This window comes from Sprattus sprattus, assembly GCF_963457725.1.
Source record: "Sprattus sprattus genome assembly, chromosome: 1".
NCBI classification, from domain to species: domain Eukaryota; kingdom Metazoa; phylum Chordata; class Actinopteri; order Clupeiformes; family Clupeidae; genus Sprattus; species Sprattus sprattus.
In genome coordinates this window covers 45,012,698-45,031,432 of record NC_137920.1, presented here as the reverse complement: position 1 = coordinate 45,031,432, position 18,735 = coordinate 45,012,698, and the positions used below count along the sequence as shown (strand labels likewise).

Genomic DNA, 18,735 nt, shown 5'->3' with positions numbered 1-18,735 from the left:
TTAACAATAGCAGTTGGCCAAACTCAATAGAAGCATTCAGTTAAATAGTTAATTATATCTTGGTGTGACTAAGTCCACCTCTTTAGCAAGGTCTTCTCCATCTTAACAAGATAGGCTTTTTTGCAAAGCAAGGCAATTTGATCTAAGCATCTAAACAAACACAAATAGCTCCACAATTCCAATATAATTTTTTTTAATCATTACTTTGTTCTCAGAAGAAGGCCACTAGGATGCATTTACTACAGGGCTTGTGTTCATTAACAGCCAGTTGAATGTTCAGTTATCTCAAAGGGCATGATAACCTGTGGTCATAGTCTACACTGTGGGCAGATTGACTGTAAAGACACCTTTCATTACACATTTGACCACATTTTCCTTGTAGTTCCATGTTACATCATCATAGCACCAGGCAGCATTGGTGTGAGTCCTGTGGAATTCCAAATGTAGTATTCTGAAGACACCAAATCCCGAGCTAAAGAGAAGAGTGACAGTGGTTAGAATAAATTTAAATAACTATTCGATAACCAGTTTCTAAATTCTACATTAACATAACAAGGTTTCACAAATGTTTTTATAGATCTATATAATTATTATTATTATTATCATCACTATTATAATGAATACAAATAAACATTATTTATATTGCACTTTTTAAGCTTTGGGCACAAAGTGCTCTACATAGTTAAAAGCTAAACGACCAATCAATCTATCAAATATGCAGGTCTCTTATTATTGCAGAGTAGAATTTTCAAATCTACACTAGTCTCTCATTTGTAGACATTTGTTCCTATGACTATGTTCACCCTCACCTAATAAAAAAGGAAAGAAAGTGTGAATTATTATTGTTGATGTATGTTATGAATATGAATGAACATGAATTAACAGACACTGTGGCTTAGTATTAGAGGTACTAAAAACATGCACACAGGCCTAGATGGTATAGTGGCATCAATGAAAAGCAGTTATGCAGTGTTTACATAAACAACTCCATAGCTTGGTAGGAATTAAAGCCTGATGGTTGTCCCTAATATGACATCAGGTCAACCATCAGGCTTGACCTAATGTCATATTCTCCACATCCACTTGTCAAAATAAAAATGTTGTGGTCTGGTAATCATGTTTGTCGTCATACATGTCAGTGAACTTACATGTGACAACGCGAGGCTTGGTTGAAGAATACACCTGGACTGAATGTTGGTCCACACAACATCCTGATAAAGTTAGGTCAGGTATTCGGAAATACAGCTGCAAAGTGGGAGAAACAGGTGAACATGAGTACTCAGAACAACTGATTTTATCATAGTACTACATCCCAGAAAAACAATGAATTGATTTTCATTGACTTTGTATTGCGTGATGGTGCCAGCTTCTCACTTCTGTCTGCTTACAGAAAAACATAAACATGCCTAAAACCAGCTTTGTGACGGGATGTACTACCAGCAAAGTGAAGAACCCAGAACTAAAAAAATAAATCTAACATTATGGTAAAATGAGCGAGCCTAAAATCGAAAACGGAAGGGGTACGTACCTCCTTGGTGTTGTCAGAACATGCTAGCACATGTGAGACGTTTGGTTAGTGTGTGTGTGTGTGTGTTCAAGAAACTTTGAAGAACGAAATAATGAAGAAGCAAAAGCCATCCGGGGCGCAATTTAGGAAGACAAGACAGGAAGAAGAAGAGAAACGTGCCAAGGAGAAAGGTAAATCCTTAAATCCTGCTCTTAGCCTAGAATGAATTCCAGATAAGAAAACGTTCATGAATGCGTGAATTGCCCCCGGCACTTTAGTGGAGTAAAGAAGAAAAGATGTAGCCTATGCCTACCGTATCATTGAAAGTTTTCCTACTCCCTGTCACAAAGCCTAGTTCTTTAATGATTTTACAGAGGCGGGTATATCAAAAATGATACGTCCATTTATTCTACATTATACAAAAAATATATGATTAAAATAGGGGCGCACAGATAAAGCCAATAGCCAGTGCAACAACACTACAAATATCTTACTCGTTGCATAGCACACCCATTAAGGAAGACATACACGGAAACTTGTCAACAAGTGAGGAATACTGGTGAAAATCCAAGTGTTGTATTGTCAATGTAAGTGAATGGATTGAATGTAATCTTGCTAGTCAGCAACTCTAGCTAGCCAGTGACTTGTGACGTTCCTTGTTATTGCCATTCAGTCGAAACTTTGCACTCCTGTTCTCGCAATGAATAAAGATGCAGTAGGCCTACTTTACTGTAGAACTGTTAAGAATAGGGTCAATGATTTTTCGTTTCAATTATTAGAATTTTCCGTTTCACATTTTGGTGAGTTCCGTTTTATTCCGTTTCGGCTCATTTTGTTCAGGTAGATTGATGGCTTTAAATTAGTGAATAATATGTGCCACAAGTGACCCAGACCTTCTTAGATTTATGTTTGCCAGCCATCAACAGAACAGAACACTAAGAAAACATCATTTGCAGGCGATTGGGAAGATGACGTGTGTGTGTGTGTGTCCATAAACGTTGATACAGGGTTGAAGAGTATGAACAGGGGGGCGTGGACGGAGCGTAGTTCAGTACAGGCGTGACATTTTCTCAGTGATTTAGTTGCGTTGCGATCGTTGTTGTGTTAATGTGAAAGAAATGCAGTCTTACAGGGCAAAATAGCGTTTGAAAGTTGCAATTCCGTTTTCGTGGGGGAAAGAATACTTGGGGGCGCCAGGAGTGAAGCTCGCCTAGAGCGCCAAATGTGCTAGGGCCGCCCCTGCTAGCAAGCAAAACACATTAAAAGTTGGAAAAGGGTAAACAACAATCTTAAACAACATGGTTGATGGTGGTACAGAGCTACGGTCAAGGCACCCATCCACAAACAAAATGGTTGGGTTAGCTAGCTAGCACTGCCAACACCAAGTTTAACCAGGCTTGTTTTTTTCAGTTCATCAGCTTATACAAACTTAGTTACTTTACCTTGCTAGTTATGCATCCCCATCACACAGCAACAACTATACTTCAACATTTCTACTATTCTACAAAAAATCAACAACACATCAGATGAACATAAAATAATACTTTGATGTAAGCGGTGCCATCAGTGCAGAGGGGGTCGGTGGGTCCTACTGTCTGGCCAGAGAAATGAATAGCTCCTTCAAGCGTTACTTCACGGGACTTCGGAAACTTCTGTCCTGGAAGAATACAGAAAGGTGGTCCATGGTGAATGTCTTATCAGATACACATGGAGGGAAAGCTATTTAAATTTTAAACTGTCACACACCTAAGACCCAGACTAGTAGGTTCTTCTCTTTGGAGACCTCCACCTGGCCTGAGCTCACCTTCACGTCTAAAACCCCCATCTGGCACCTAAGGGTAGTAAAGAACATTAACACAACTTTCACACACTGAAATGTGACTCATTATGAATGAGCAACTTTAGGAATGAGTATTTAACTATTCCAAAGCAATAATTCTACATATGTTGATGTAATCCCCTTAACTGTTTAGCACTGCTCTCAGGATGATTTTCAGGACATTTTCATATGGAACAGTTAAAGCCACAATTTTGTGAAATAATTGCATCAACAAAAGTGCACAGCATTCTCACTTAAGAAACATCTCTTGTCAGTGTATGAATTATACCTATTGAAAAATGGCAGATGAGCTTCACAGTATTCAAAACTGTTTGTTACACTCTCATGGAGCTTCAAAAGAACACTCAGCTGTAGTTGACCATTATCCTCTTTGAGGTGATAGGATCCCAAAATTGGTGGAACTGGTACCTTCAGTGGAAACACACACACACACAAACAAACACACACACACACACACACAGTTGGAAGGCTATGTGAAAAGGATCACTTAATGCTCAATTCTAATTAGTTTCACACTGAAGCCCTTTTGTTTCTCTGTAAGAAAGTTTTAATAATGGCTCTGTCAAGCTAAAAAGGCACCGGATGCCTAAAAGAGCCCGGATGATGTAATGTTGACTTTCGAACGACTCTTGAGTGACAGTTGCTATGCCAACGCCAATACGTCACCCTAACGCGATTTACCTCAGAGCATCTTGCATTGTACTTTGCTACCTGAGACCAGCTTGCTTGTATTTGACCTACAATAAACCAACCAAAACAACCATGTGCTTGATGTTTGACTTTGGTAGGAAAGTGGTTGATTCGCTAGTTGGTTATAGTATCAAAGTAAGCACATTTCATTAGCTAGCTCGTGCTAGTGTAACGAGCTATCTTGTTAGCTTGAAGCTATTCATCTGTTGTTGTGCTTAAATTAATAAAGTCCTTAATGTGTTGTGATTTTAAGACATATCTGACGGCACCCACAATTAAATTTGAACAAAACAGGGCATTGTTTGCACAACATTTTACTAAAGAACAACGGGGGCTTGCTAGCTTTGACATGCTAGCGGACATTGCTAACTTACAGGTTACCAGCAGGCAGGTGTAGCTAAAACTTTTTATTCGCTTAATATTGTGCCTAAACGGATACTATGTACCCCGACACTTTTTGGCTATCAGTCAGAGAGTCTCAAGAGTAGTTCGAAAGCCATCAGTTACGTTTTAGTCGCTTAATATTGTCGCACAAAAGGAGGAATTGCTATTAGCAATATAGATGCTAGCGCGCGAAACCTGTTGATGTGTGCTTACTTACAAAAGACCGGCAGCCAATATTAAGCGTGTAAAAAGTACCTGATGGCTTTCGAACAACTCTTGAGACTCTCTGACTGATAGCTAAAAAGTGTCCGGGTGCGTAGTGTCCGTTAAGGCACAATATTAAGCGACTAAAAAGTAGCTGATGGCTTTCGAACGACTCTGAGACTTAAAGCTAATAAGCGCCCGGCCTACGTGGTGACCCGATTACGTAATGCTAACGTTGGCATAGAAACTGTCACTCAAGAGGCGTTCGAAAGTCAACATTACGTCACCCGGGCTCTTTTTGGCATCCGGTGCCTTTTTAGCTTGACAGCTCCAAAGTCACATGTATGCTATTTGCATAGTTGCTATACTCAACATTTAAATTCAGTGGAAATCTCAGCTAAAGACATAACGATTTTGAGAGGTTCTGATGAGGTTAAATGTGGATTTTCCATTGTAGTTCAAATGGCACATTGGGTCCAGCATCTCAGGGCTACATCCACAACAGCACCGCTACTAAAATAAATGATCGGGGAAACACTTAAAGTGGCATTATGTAGAAATTGCTAATCCCTAACGAGATGCTAGCAGCTAAACCTAGCGAAATCTCTTGAAATGTGCTTACTTTGACACTATGACAAACTAGTGAGTCAACAACTTTCCTTATGTAGGGCTCTCTAGAAATGTGCTTATTTGAACAGTCCTACTGTTTTTTCATTAATAAGCTATAACCAGTTGCCAGGACTCAGTTTCCCACGAGAGTTTCGCCATATTCAGTGCAAGGTTGCGTGAGTACTCTGACTTTGAAAAGGATAGCGACACGGGACTGTGTAACAGCAGCCTGCGCAAACTATTTGGTTAGCCTACTGACACGGTTCACTGCTTAATTTGGATGTTTCAATGTGCACCACTGTGACAACTGGGCCCCAACGTATTTAGTATCCAAGCGTTTGGTTAGGATAAGAAGGTGTCAGTTTTCATTTGAACTGTTATATGGGTTACTGTTTTCATGTAAGAGTGTCACATATGGGTTATTTACATATAGTATTGCATACTGTTTTGATTGAGGAGACAAAGCTATATTTCAGTTAGACACAAAAGGTAATTGATTGGTGAATTAGTTGTAGTTAACTGAAAAGCTTGTCACGATCGTGGCAGCCATGGCCACGATTTGGCGGCATCTGGTGGCCAAAAGGACTTTGTGTTTTCTGTGTTAACATGTGTCTTTGTTTTCTTTGTTTGCCTCACCTGTTTCCTGTTATGTTCACTCACCTGATTCCCATTGCTGGCTCTCACCTGTTCCTTGTTTGTACTTGTTAATGTAGCCACTTGATGTCTGTCTGCTGGGTATTTGTACTGGGGTTTTTGCACTTGTTCTTTGCTGTAGTGTTAGATGTCTTCACGAAGTCAAGTGAGTTTGTTCTTTTGCCTTTATCTTTATTTTCGCTGTTTGGAGTATCCTTTGTGTTGTTTGAGCCTTTTGAATGCTTTATTGTGCATTAAAACACATTTGGCTGAATCGCTGGATCCCAAATCCAGCAACTCGGGTCCCATCCCTGAGCAGCCCTGACAGAACACTACAGCCATTATGGACCCAGCGGAAGTCTCTCGATGTTTTGAGCAGCTGAGGGAGATGTTTCTTCAGGGCGAGAAGGTCCTGGCGCAGGAGCGGGAGGATATCCTCCAGCAGCGGGATCCAACTCGCCAGAAGGAAGCCATTGCTCTTTTCCTTCAGAGACGGCAGAGTCTTGAACAATTTAGGGCATCACAACTACGGACTCTGCATTTCCCTGTGGAACCTGGATTCCCACTCTACAATGGCAATCCGGGTGGCTGCAGAGGTTTTCTGCTCAAATGCAGCCTGGAGCTCCAGCGCCGGCCCATCCTCTCTTCTGACGCATTCCTTTTATGCTTTCCTTGCTCTCAGGCAAGGCCTTGGCATTGGCAACCGCGATGTGGGAGAAGCAAGGCCCGGAGTGCTCCAGCCTCAGGGTTTTTCAGGCGGTGATGTTGTGGGTCTACGACCGTGTTACAATGGACAGCTTTGAGGCCGCCATTGCCGCTGTTCTGGAGAGAGATGCTGCCCGTAACCCAGTTCTCCGGATGACAGCTGCTGCAGTTCCAGAGGCACCCTGCCTGGATACAGCAATCCTGGAGACCCCCAGCCGGAGTGAACCAGCCTCCCCAGTTGCTGCAGTTCCAGAGGCACCCAGCCTGGATGCAGCAGACCTGGAGGCCCCCAGCCCCAGTGGACCAAGCAACCCGGATGCCGCAGTTCCGGAGGCCAAAGCCCCAGATGCTGCCAAGCAGAGTGAGTCAGGCAGTCTGGAGGTCGAGAGCCCGGATGATCCAGGCAGTCCGGATCCCGAAGCCGCCAGCCCCGGCGAAGAAGGCAGCCCCGATGCCGCCAGCCCCGGCGAAGAAGGCAGCCCGACTGCCGCCAGCCCCGGCGAAGAAGGCAGCCCGACTGCCTCCAGCCCCGGCGAAGAAGGCAGCCCGACTGCCGCCAGCCCCGGCGAAGAAGGCAGCCCGACTGCCGCCAGCCCGGAAGAACCAGGCAGTCCGACTGCCGCCAGCCCGGACGAACCAGGCAGTCCGACTGCCGCCAGCCCGGGCGAACCAGGCAGCCCAAATGCTGCCAGCCCGAGCGAACCAGGCAGCCCGAATGCCGCCAGCCCGAGCGAACCAGGAAGCCCGACTGCCGTCACCCCGAGCGAACCAGGCAGCCCGACTGCCGCCAGCCCGAGCGAACCAGGCAGCCCGACTGCCGCCAGCCCGAGCAAACCAGGCAGCCCGAATGCTGCCAGCCCAGATAAACCGAGCAGCTCCGCTGCCGACCCGACAGTCTCCGCTCCAGGAGCCCATGTCCTGACCGCCTGTGGCGCGCTTGTCCAGAGAGCCCTGGTCCTCGACCACAGGCGTCTGTGTCCCTGGTTCCATACCAGGTGCTCCCGTTTCCTGTGTCCTACGTGCCACAGTCCCAGTGACCACTGCTGCCAACCCCAGTGAACCAGGCAGTCTAGGTGCTGCGACTGCCCCACACGCTCCTGGTCCCGTCCCAGGCACCCCTGCCCCTGTCTCTTCTGTCCTAGGTTCCACTGTCCCAGTATCCAGTGCTGCCAGCCCCAGTGAACCTGGCTGTCCCGGTGCCGAGTCAACCCCAGCCACTGGTCCTTCAACCCCAGCCACTGGTCCTTCAACCCCAGCCACTGGTCCTTCAACCCCAGCCACTGGTCCTTCAATCCCAGCCACTGGTCCTGCAATCCCAGCCACTGGTCCTGCAACCCCAGCCACCGCAGGTGTAGCAACCCTGACCTCATCCTCTTACGGGGTCTTCCAGTTCCTGGCCAAGGAGAGGCATCTTGGTCTCCTCAGCTCCATCAAGGCTTCCAGTCGCCTGCCAGACCGTTTGCCTCGTCCTGGTCGTCCACCCGACAACACTCTGCCTCGATGTGGACGCCCGCACGGGTGCCCACCAGACACTTTGCCCCTGCTTGGCCGCCCGCCCGGCCGCCCACCAGACACACTGCCTCGATGTGGACGCCTGCACGGCCGCCCACCAGACACTCTGACCCTGCTGAGTTATCCGCCTGGACGCCCACCAGATACACTGCCTTTATCTGGCCGTCCACCAGGCTCCTGCCTCCCCGTCGTCCTCTGGGATCCGGCCCTTAGAGAGGGGGTACTGTCACGATCGTGGCAGCCATGGCCACGATTTGGCGGCATCTGGTGGCCAAAAGGACTTCGTGTTTTCTGTGTTAACATGTGTCTTTGTTTTCTTTGTTTGCCTCACCTGTTTCCTCTTATGTTCACTCACCTGATTCCCATTGCTGGCTCTCACCTGTTCCTTGTTTGTACTTGTTAATGTAGCCACTTGATGTCTGTCTGCTGGGTATATGTACTGGGGTTTTTGCACTTGTTCTTTGCTGTAGTGTTAGATGTCTTCACGAAATCAAGTGAGTTTGCTCTTTTGCCTTTATCTTTATTTTCGCTGTTTGGAGTATCCTTTGTGTTGTTTGAGCCTTTTGAATGCTGTCAAGATCTTTGTTGAGAATAAAGAAAGCAAATTGACCGTAATCTGCAATTGGGTCCACATTAAAACACATTTGGCTGAATCGCTGGATCCCAAATCCAGCAACTCAGGTCCCATCCCTGAGCAGCCCTGACACTTGTAGTGTTTGAACAACGTTTAATTATTCGTGTATTAAGCATCCAGTATTCAATTCATTTTCATAAGGTGTATGAAAAAGGTTTGCACCAAGTCTGATTTGATATGTGCATTTTATATTTAATGAGCTGGACTATTATATACATGTTTTGTTTTTGTGTTACTGAATCCATATTCAACCAGTTCAAAGTCCTTTACATTGTTGTAAAGTACTTAAGTTAGTATAAGCTACATCTGTCACTAATTTAGGAACATAAACATTAATAATAGTTCTGGGGAGTTACATATTTTCTACCAGGAACACTGGTTAAGTAATTCTTCAGTGGAGGCACCGCGCTAGGTAACAACAGTTGCATTTATCAAACTCTGAGCTTTCTAGCTCTAACTGGTAGACAGGAAGTTCAATCACATCATCATTCAGCTAGAAACCCAGGATCCTGTTTATGCTATACGAGTGTGACCTCAGTGTGTAAGAACACTGGGAAAAAGGAGTTACACTTACACAGTAATTATTTTTAAGCTGCTATTTGAAGGTAAAACTGCTAACCCTCACCCTGAAGTACAACTCCTACATAATGCCACTTTAAGTGTAAGGTGTTGTTAGTGGACAGTCCTATACTCAGATCGAACCAATGACCAAGAGTTACCTGTGTTTCAGATGAGTAACTGAGTCACCAGCCTCAAAAATAGCAGAATTGGTACAATTGTAAACTAATGGAATTGAATTGACCTGAACATCCACTCACACAAGCCAGCCATTGTTGTCAACATTTGTAGTAATGTTGTATATCATACAGCAGTAGCTGCAATAATACTGAATTAAAATCCTTTTTCCAATAAAGAAACCTAAACCTAAATTCAACTGTGCACTTCAAAGGCTATTAGGCACAAATAAAAATAACAAAACTATATGTCACGAGTTTCTGGTGAATCAACATGAATAAGTGAATGTGAATTACCTGAGAAGTGTAACTGCAGAGCCTGAAGGGCTCCAGCGGTGGGGAGAAGGGGAACTTGTAGGGCCCTGAGAAGGCTGAGCTGTCTCCATAATCAATGCTGCTCGCAGTCAGGGTGCTGGTGTCCAGTGTGTTGACACAGGGGTGCACAAGGATATCTTGCAGGGGTGAGCCATTGGGTGGTAAAGAGAGAGTGACTGTGATGTTGGGTTGGATACCCTCCACTTCACACTGCAACCAACACATTGATGGAAGGAAGAATTAATACCTTTATGACAATTTACAACACTGTCTTGCAATTCTGGGACAACTAATTTCATGTTGTATATGTGATCAGAAAGGTGTAATTTTCTACCAAAAAAACCACACACACTATCAAAGAAATTCATTTATATGAATATGATTTCTGTTACCCGCAACACAGACATACACACACACACACACACACACACACACACACACACACACACACACACATACGAGTCATCTCATATGGGGTTTCAAATGTGGTATTTTACAAAGAGTACAGCATGTGAACAGTTACACAACGTAGATACAGTTGAAAGTTGCACTGTGTATTGTGAAGCTTAGATGTTGAATGCTCAGGAATTAAAATGCCAAAAAAGAATATTAAGATTTTATATGTCTACCAGGTTCATGTTAAGATTGTTAAATCAACAATGTTAAGATTGTGAAGATGTTAAGTTGTGTTCCCTAAACATTTGTAGCAATTGGTCCTCTCTCATATGGTGTGCAGAATCAATATGTATCGTATTGATAAGCATTGTCGGTATCTGTATTGATAAAATCCCAATGACACCCATTCCTGGGAAAAAGAGATAAAAATACCCTTTAAAAAGGCTATTTAAAGTGTCGTCTACCACAATAGCATTATAGTAGTGTTGTAAGTCTATGCTTACGTTTTGAAAGCAAAGCGATGAGATAGGTATAGCCTTTACCGTGAATTCCTGACTATTAACCAAGGTTTGAACATTGATATTGCTACATTTCTGCAGCCTGGCGGGTGCGTCATAGCCTGACGATGTCATACTCATAATTCATGTCATAATATGAAACTGATACTGCTCCATTGGGCTGTGATTATGGGACGTGTTTCAACCGAAACAGGAAAAGAAATGCCTCTTCGCTCAATTGGATATACCTAGAACCAATCAGAGCAACGTATTATGACCATATAACGTAGACCATCGGGGCCAGCTGGCACATTCAACTTTTACCGGATCCTGTTGGAAGGACGGCAAAAACATATTTTCGATCGAAAAATGCCTTCATTGCGTTTCTCTGGTCCTCTTTCAAAAATGAATGCGCTGTCAATGTCTTCTAAAACAGGCTCGATTTTCCACATTTCAGCTCTCCAGTGGCCGCCATGTTTGTTGAAAACGAATTCAACCCAAGCAGGGACGCAGGAAGTCATATGAAGTGGGGGGTGCTGTATGTAATCGGATGACGTCACCAAATCTAGCCCAAAGGACCAAAATGAGTTTTTCTCAGTATTTCCTCAGTTGGTTGATGTTACTACGACTATGTATCTTTAATTGATCAATCATTGATGTGTTATTAAATAACAGTTTATTATAACACACCTCATCTATTCAACAAGCGCGACATAACACTTCCATACCAGATATGCGCTTACAGTAGCGGCACCAAACACTCATGAGACTGAACTAATAACTGAGAAATAGCTGTCAGGCTAATTTATCAACAAGGCAATAAGCTTATAGCCAAGTGCATTTCATTTTTTATACAAAAAATTGATTAAGCTAGCTAGGGGAAAAATACAAAGTGCGTTCTCGTGCAGAGCGCGAAACTGAACTGTTAGGCCTAGGTCGTGCATTTTTAGTTGGCAAAAACACAAGATAACCATAACCAATCACCAATCACCAAAGTTATGAGCTTATATTTAATGAGACACTCACGCGTATTCAATCATAATAAGTGCATTTATTTATTGATTGATTAAGCTAGGGGAAAAAAAAAAACACGAAGTGCATTCTCAGCCAGAACGCGACACTGCAACAGATCGCGTAGCTGTCCATGGTACCACACATATAAACAATTAGGTCGTGCATTTTTAGTTGGTAAATAAAAACAAGATAACCATAACCATACCAACATTTACCAACATGTAACATAAACTACAGCAAAGTAATGAAAAAAAGAAATACACAGGACCAATTAGGCCTAGTCTGCTATTCTGAAACAGTAGCCTGATAACATTAAGAAAACTAGAAAAATAATGAATTATGCAGCAAAACCACACAGCTGAGAACAATTTGACCAACGCAAAATTAATTAAAAGCATTGCTTACCAGATGGAATCACTCCAAAGGTTGCCTTGCGCTCTGGTGTGGCGCTGATGAACTCCCTCATAAGGGCGTGGATGTCCACTGTATCCAAGATATCTTGGTGCAAGTGGAGTAAGGCTAGGTGGGTCATTCTCCGCTGAGTGACGGTGTTGCGAAGCCAGGTCTTCAGCCTGTGAAGTGCCGAGAATGACCTCTCGGATGAGGCCACAGAAACAGGGAGAGACAGGCAAAGATGGAGGAGTGCTTCCACTTCTTTGAAGAGTGATCGGGTTTGGACGTGTAGGCTGGACATGTACGTTGCAAGGTGGTTGAGATTTTGAAAGCGTTCCTGTTTGGTTAGCCCTCCCAGCATCTGTAACTGCAGCTCAAGAGCAGGCACCTTGATGTTTTCTGGCAACTTCAGGGTCTTCAGGGCCTCTGTGTCAACCGATCCTTTGGCTGCATTGAGCAGCACGGACTCCCTCAGAGCAGCTGTTGCCATCCCACTCTGATCAAACCGCCGGTCCAGTTCACAGCTCACAAGGTCTACCGCTTCAAAAAACTCTCTCTTCCAAGCTGGTACTCCTTTTGAAGGGACGATGTCCTCAGCCTGGGCTGTGTCGCGGAACCTTGATGGCGTTTTTACAAGGCGGACATTTGGGTCCGGCATCTTGAGGCCATGTGCAGCTGCTGATGCGGTTGTTTTGCTCAGCATTTCATCCACTGCGTCTTCGTTGCGCAAGGCTCGCACGCGCTCCCCCAGGGTCCGTACACACTCTAGCACTCCAGCGACGGTGGAATGTTCTGCTTGGAGCACTTTGGCCACAGCTTCACAGGGAGTGGACAGCGACTCTGAGCAGATCAGCCCGAACATGGTTTTCCCCTTTTGAGCTTGTTTGAGAATTCCACCGATCTTAGATCTAGTGTCCCCTCGAATGTTGCGGTCTTGCTGGAGTGTTTGGAGAACTGCGCCAAACGAGCGTTTCACTCTGGATATGGCAGTGGCTCTGACGCTCCATCTTGTGGGACACAAACCAAGGAGGCTGCATCTTTCTTCTTCCTCACCGAACGACAACTCGAACAGGCTCTTTCGCTTGGCGGATTCTCTGATGACAACTGATACGCTCTGCACAAACTGGAGTGTTTCCGATATCAGCGGTACCTCTCGTGCAACCTCTTGTAGCACCAGGTCAAGGGAGTGGTTGACACAATGCACAAACAATGATCCTGGACATTCCTTCCCGAGTCTCGCCTGAACCCCCGAAAATTTCCCAGACATGTTGCTGGCCCCATCGAAACAATACCCCTGCAGCTTATTTAGAGGTAGGTTCAAGCGCAAAAACAAATCCTTGATACACCGGAACAAAGTCTCAGATGTAGTGTCAGCTGCGTTGAAAAATCCCAAAAACTGGCACTTCTGGGTGAACTGTTGGTCAGTGTAGAACAAATGGCAGGAAAACTGTTCGCACGATGTGATGTCCGTTGTTCCGTCTGCAATCAAGCCATAGTATGGGGAGCTTTGCGCCTCTGCCATTATTTTCCTCTGCACAGCATGAGCCAGAAGCTCCAGAATCTCATTTTGGCACTCGCACCCCATCCAATTGTCTCGCCTGAGGAGCCAGTCGCGTGCTGCTGGATCGGCGTATGTCCTCTCCAGCATCAGCTGCCAAAACACTTCATCACGGTGATCTTGTCCTCTGATTGGTAGCCCCTCGCGTCCCAGGAATTTAAGGGATCTGAAGGCCAGCTCCAACACTGTCTGGGCAGTCAACTGATTTTTTGCTATTGCGTTTGACAGCAATGCATTGATTGGGGTACTCTTTGATGCCGCTAGTTTGTTTACAGCTTCAATGTGACAGCGCGACTTCTCGTGACTATTACACTTTTCGGTTGTCTTTCTCCAGTTTTCGGAAGCCCCCCTTCACAAAACTGCCACCACTTATTGCTGCATCTGAATGGATTAGGCCCTTCTTGATCGCGGAGCAGCAATGAAAACACAGGGCGATGTCATGCTCCTCAACATAGTGGATCCACGTCCATCGCTGAAACCAGCCAGAGTTAAAGGACCTGGAGAAGGTTTCCTTACCGAAATGTCTGGCTGGGAACGAGTGTGCTGATGGCTGAACTGGTCCATCGTCGGGTACACTTGTTGCCTCGGCCGTGACTGGGGAGGTAGCCTCACTGATGCTCTCACAGCCAGTAAGCATTAGCTGTGGAGAAAGCTGCCCTGATGATGAAGGCATCTCGTCCTCTTCCTCTTTGTGCCCTCTATCATTAGATTACTTTTTTTCTTTGGCTTTTTGCCCCCCTCCATCTTTAAAAAAATCTGAAATTCTTTTCTGGCTCATATTGCTGGCTGCTACTTTGCTAACACAAGCTAAACAAACCCCGTCAATAGAATGCTGTTCTACGCCACTGTTCTTTCCGGTCTGGTTGACGTCTAAAAGTGTACCACTCATTTCAAACCAACATTTTAAATGACATTTAAAACTACTTATAAGTATGAAAAAACAGTAGACAACATTCATATTTTGTGTTTTTATTTAAGAATAATAATTAAAAAAATAAAAAATAAAAACCTGCGGCATTGCCTGAGTTCAAGTGTTGTAGTTGCGTCTGTTGTCCACTAGAGGGGGTGCGGCATCACCCGGAGCACCCCACTTCCTGCGTCCCTGAACCCAAGAGCTCTTTGGTGACGTAGTTGATTACGTTACGGTTGATCATCTGTCCACCTGTCCATCTGTTTGCCCTCCTCCACTCTGGGAGGCGCTACAGGGTCCTACGCCCATACCAGCAGGTTTAAGAACAGCTTCATCCCTGCGGCTGTCACCCTGCCTCCAGCCACTGAACATTTGCACTATACCTCACTCTCCTCCCCCCCCTAAACCTGGCTTGACTGCCACACGCCCTCCTCCAGCCACTGAACATTTGCACCATAATGTCTTTTTAATACTGTATCCACTTTACTGCATTACCTGTATTGATTGTACTTTTCTACCTCATTCACTTGATTTCACTTGTTACCACCAGTTTACTTTCAACTGCACTTTATATACTTATAATACCTCACTCTTACCTCAATTGCTGCTATTCAATTCTGTTAATATTACAATTATGTGTCATATCTAACTCTTACTGTACATATCATATTTATTCACTTAGTCCACCCTACATTTGCACATACTCTGCACTTTTATTGCTATTTTGCACTTACTGGTTAGATGCTAAACTGCATTTCATTGTCTCAGTACTTGTACTCTGTACAATGACAATAAAGTTGAATCTAATCTAATCTAATCTAATCATCGTATAAAGCCTGCCCTGACAATTTGGTCCGGGAGATTTTTGACTTCTGATCATTTCTCCCCAGCGGAGCAGTGCCCGACCGAACTTCCAGATCTCAAATGTTGTGGGCGGGACTAAGTTCGGGCTGGTATCCAGTAGGGGTGGGAATTGGCAAAAATGTGACGATTCGATAGTATTGCGATATTTGGGCCACGATTCAATATTATTGCGATTCTTAACATATTGCGATACAGCAAGTATTGCGATTCGATTCTGCGATTCATGTCCCCAATATTATTCAGAAGGCATTACAAAAAATCAGGAAAATAAGACTGCTCAACTTACTTCAAATGTCACATTTAATTCTGTGTACAACATTATCTTCTACACATTAAAAACAAGTGCCAAAACTAAAAAAAATTGCGTGAGCTTTTCCAAAAAGTTGCTGTGTTTTTAGGTGTTTGCACCACGGATGTGCGGTCAGGGGAGGCAGAGCATGAAAAGTAAAAAAAATAATACAGTATATGATAAAATACATTTATATTGGTCAACTGATCTGTGCTATAAATTTAATTTATGCATGATTTCAATCATTTGATATAATCAAATCATTGAATTTGAGCATGTCCTGTTCAAACAGACAGGAGACAGCGAGAAGATAAGGCAGCGACGAGCTGAGCCTCATCTCAGATTGCGCAATCCCTGACAAACTGGGTTGAGCGCATGCGTACAACCTATTTAGTCTTGCTGACATTAACAATCTGCCAGAGCTAAAAGTTACGCTTCAAACTAAGCTAGAAGTTATTCTTCTCACCCTCATTCGCTAACATTCCACTGATGTAAAAGTACCACCAGTAAAACTGAATTAAATGATATGAAAGTCTCATTCTTCACATATAAAAAAAAAAACAGCCTGTGTCCCTGTGTTCTGTCTCGTCGTCTGACGGCCTGACTGCATTTCTGCGTTCTCATTCTGTTTTGCTATCCTTTTTATCCGTATAGGGACTGCTAACTCCAAATGGTACCTTGTGAGATGGTACCTTGTGAGATAAAGTTTGTCGTATTCCAACGGTACTTCATTTTCATTTGCCATTATTTGCAGATGGCATACAGTATGTCAAGGTCTTTACTTTTCGCTTTTGTTGAAAACCGGAATATACCAACACTTTCAATTTGAAAGAAGACGGAGCGTCGTGTACAACCGCTTGTAATGGTGACGCCATTTTCCTTTTGAATTTGCTGTTGAATGCACGACAACAAAGCACCGCAACAAGCTCCACCCTGTGGATGTAATAGGCAAATGTAATATTATCAGAGTGAACTCTGAGAAAAACAATGGAGAAAACCCAAAAGTAAAACACATAATTATGTAATTAAATATTGCAATACTTTGCACTACTGTATTGATATAATTGCGTGCGTAAAATATCGCGATACTGAACAGAATCGATTTCCCCCCCCCCACCACTAGTATCCAGGCTAGGTGCGTCATATACACAGGAATGCATTCTTTCTTTTTTCCCCTTATCTCTCTTTTTCACAAAAGAATCCCATTAAGGCATCGGACAAGTAAAAAAAACATCGGATGGGTAACACATTTTGATTCAAACAGATTTGAATTTGCTATTGATCTAATGTTGTTTTGACCTGATACATTAATGGGATTCAGAGGTAAAAAGGGGGAGGAGAGAGAGACACCCACTCGCCCTTTACCTGGCAAATTGACTGTGTGTGTCACTAACTCAGGCTGAAAAATGTATTCCAATTTATATGCAGCACCAAGTATCAACCGCAGGGCTGTAACATTTTAGCAAAATCAACATATAATATAGTAGTTGGGAAAATACGGTACTAGTTAGAGAATTATGTTAGCCTTTAACTGTTCATTAAAGACTTCCGAGAACTTCATACTGTGGAGACATCGTTGTTAATTTTTGCTAAACTTTGTCATTGTGGAATAAACAGATTTCTCATCGAATCTTTGCCTACTCTATGTACATCCAGCTAACTCGAGTCTAATCAAGAAACACTGCTTTGGTGTTTCATCAAGAATTTGATTTTGAGAGTTGGAATATCATAGCAGCTTAGATAACACCATTCTTATATTTGACACACATACATAAGCACTTACAGAATAACCCAATGTCTTACCTTACACCCGACAGTGCCATACACATCCCAGAGGTCTTGTTTGTTTTGATTGCCATATTGCATGGACCTTACAGTTTCTGTGACGGACACACTGACAGTCGATCTTCCCTTGTGGAATCCTGCCTTCCAGGCTGGCTGCTTCTGAGAGCCACTAGGAGTGGGCACTGCCAGGAATGGAAAGATGGCGGAGTGTGGTGTATCCACTGGCGTCCCCAGGGGACAAATGTTCAAGAGGATTGTGGGCAACAAATCTAAACGGGACGCCAGAATATCAGGCTCTAGTGCTTTACTCCCAGCTGACAGGAATGCCTGAAGGCCAGACAAGAAGGCTATACCTTGACAGATAGAGACCTGGTTTAAGAGGGGAGGCCGTGAAGTAGCAGTAGGATCTACCAATGGCAGACAGGCCATTATGAGGCCCCCTTGAGTGACCGTTAATAAGGGCCACAGTATACCCCTACCAGAGCCATCTGGGTGGAGTTCCAGGATGAGAGACTCTTGATGCAGCACACAATTATCGCGCGCGGCCACATAAAGCCTGTCAGGATCCTCCAGTCCCAATTCAGTAAAAATGAGTCGCGATATGGCACAATCCTCAGGTATTGACACATATTGCGGTCCAGCCAGACATGTTGCTCGACGCTCTACAGTAGAGTATCGCCTGCGAGTTACAACAATGAAAATAAAGTTAGCATCACGGTACATGCATCAGGTGACAGCAACTGACATTAAATGCATGGGGAATATTTGCATGATGTATGTAAAAGTCAATACTTCATTAAAAACCCATTTAACAAAAGTACACATTTACCTGGAAAATCGCAATGTTACAGCTTCCCCCTTCTCATGTGACAATACCCAGATCGCCCGGAAACTCATTGATGAAATGAAACTAATCAAAGTTCAAGTAAATGTATTCAATTATGTCATGCATCTAAAACTGACATTTTTGTTGTGGAAACAACTTAACTCGTAATGCAACATCTGAGACAGTACCGGACGGCTTGCTTAGCTAGTTTAAACCTACATGTAGTTTAAACGCTTATTTGGGTATTTCGACCATAGACGAACATAGTCCAGGAGGTTGCGACAGGGAATGTTTTGTTTCTTTGCGCAAACGGCAATACGTGTTCCGGTCCTACCAAAAATCTAACAATAATGTCGTCAGAATAAAAGTTGTCAAACTACGATGGGTGGTAAACAGACTGTAGCTGCCAAATGTGAGGACCTGCCTGATGTGAGGC

General features: G+C 43.9%; 1 protein-coding gene across 1 annotated transcript; it reads right to left on the bottom strand.

Annotated features, from left to right (window-relative positions):
* On the bottom strand, positions 1–18,580 carry ap5m1 (adaptor related protein complex 5 subunit mu 1). The gene is made up of 8 exons (XM_080853133.1): positions 18,303–18,580; positions 17,492–18,152; positions 9,750–9,977; positions 3,616–3,755; positions 3,254–3,339; positions 3,052–3,164; positions 1,149–1,245; positions 1–472 (listed from the first exon to the last, which is right to left on the bottom strand). The coding sequence occupies exons 1-8, from the start codon at positions 18,368–18,370 to the stop codon at positions 390–392; spliced, it is 1,476 nt and encodes a 491-aa protein (XP_080709259.1). The 5' UTR covers positions 18,371–18,580; the 3' UTR covers positions 1–389.
* Positions 18,581–18,735: the final 155 nt, after the last annotated feature.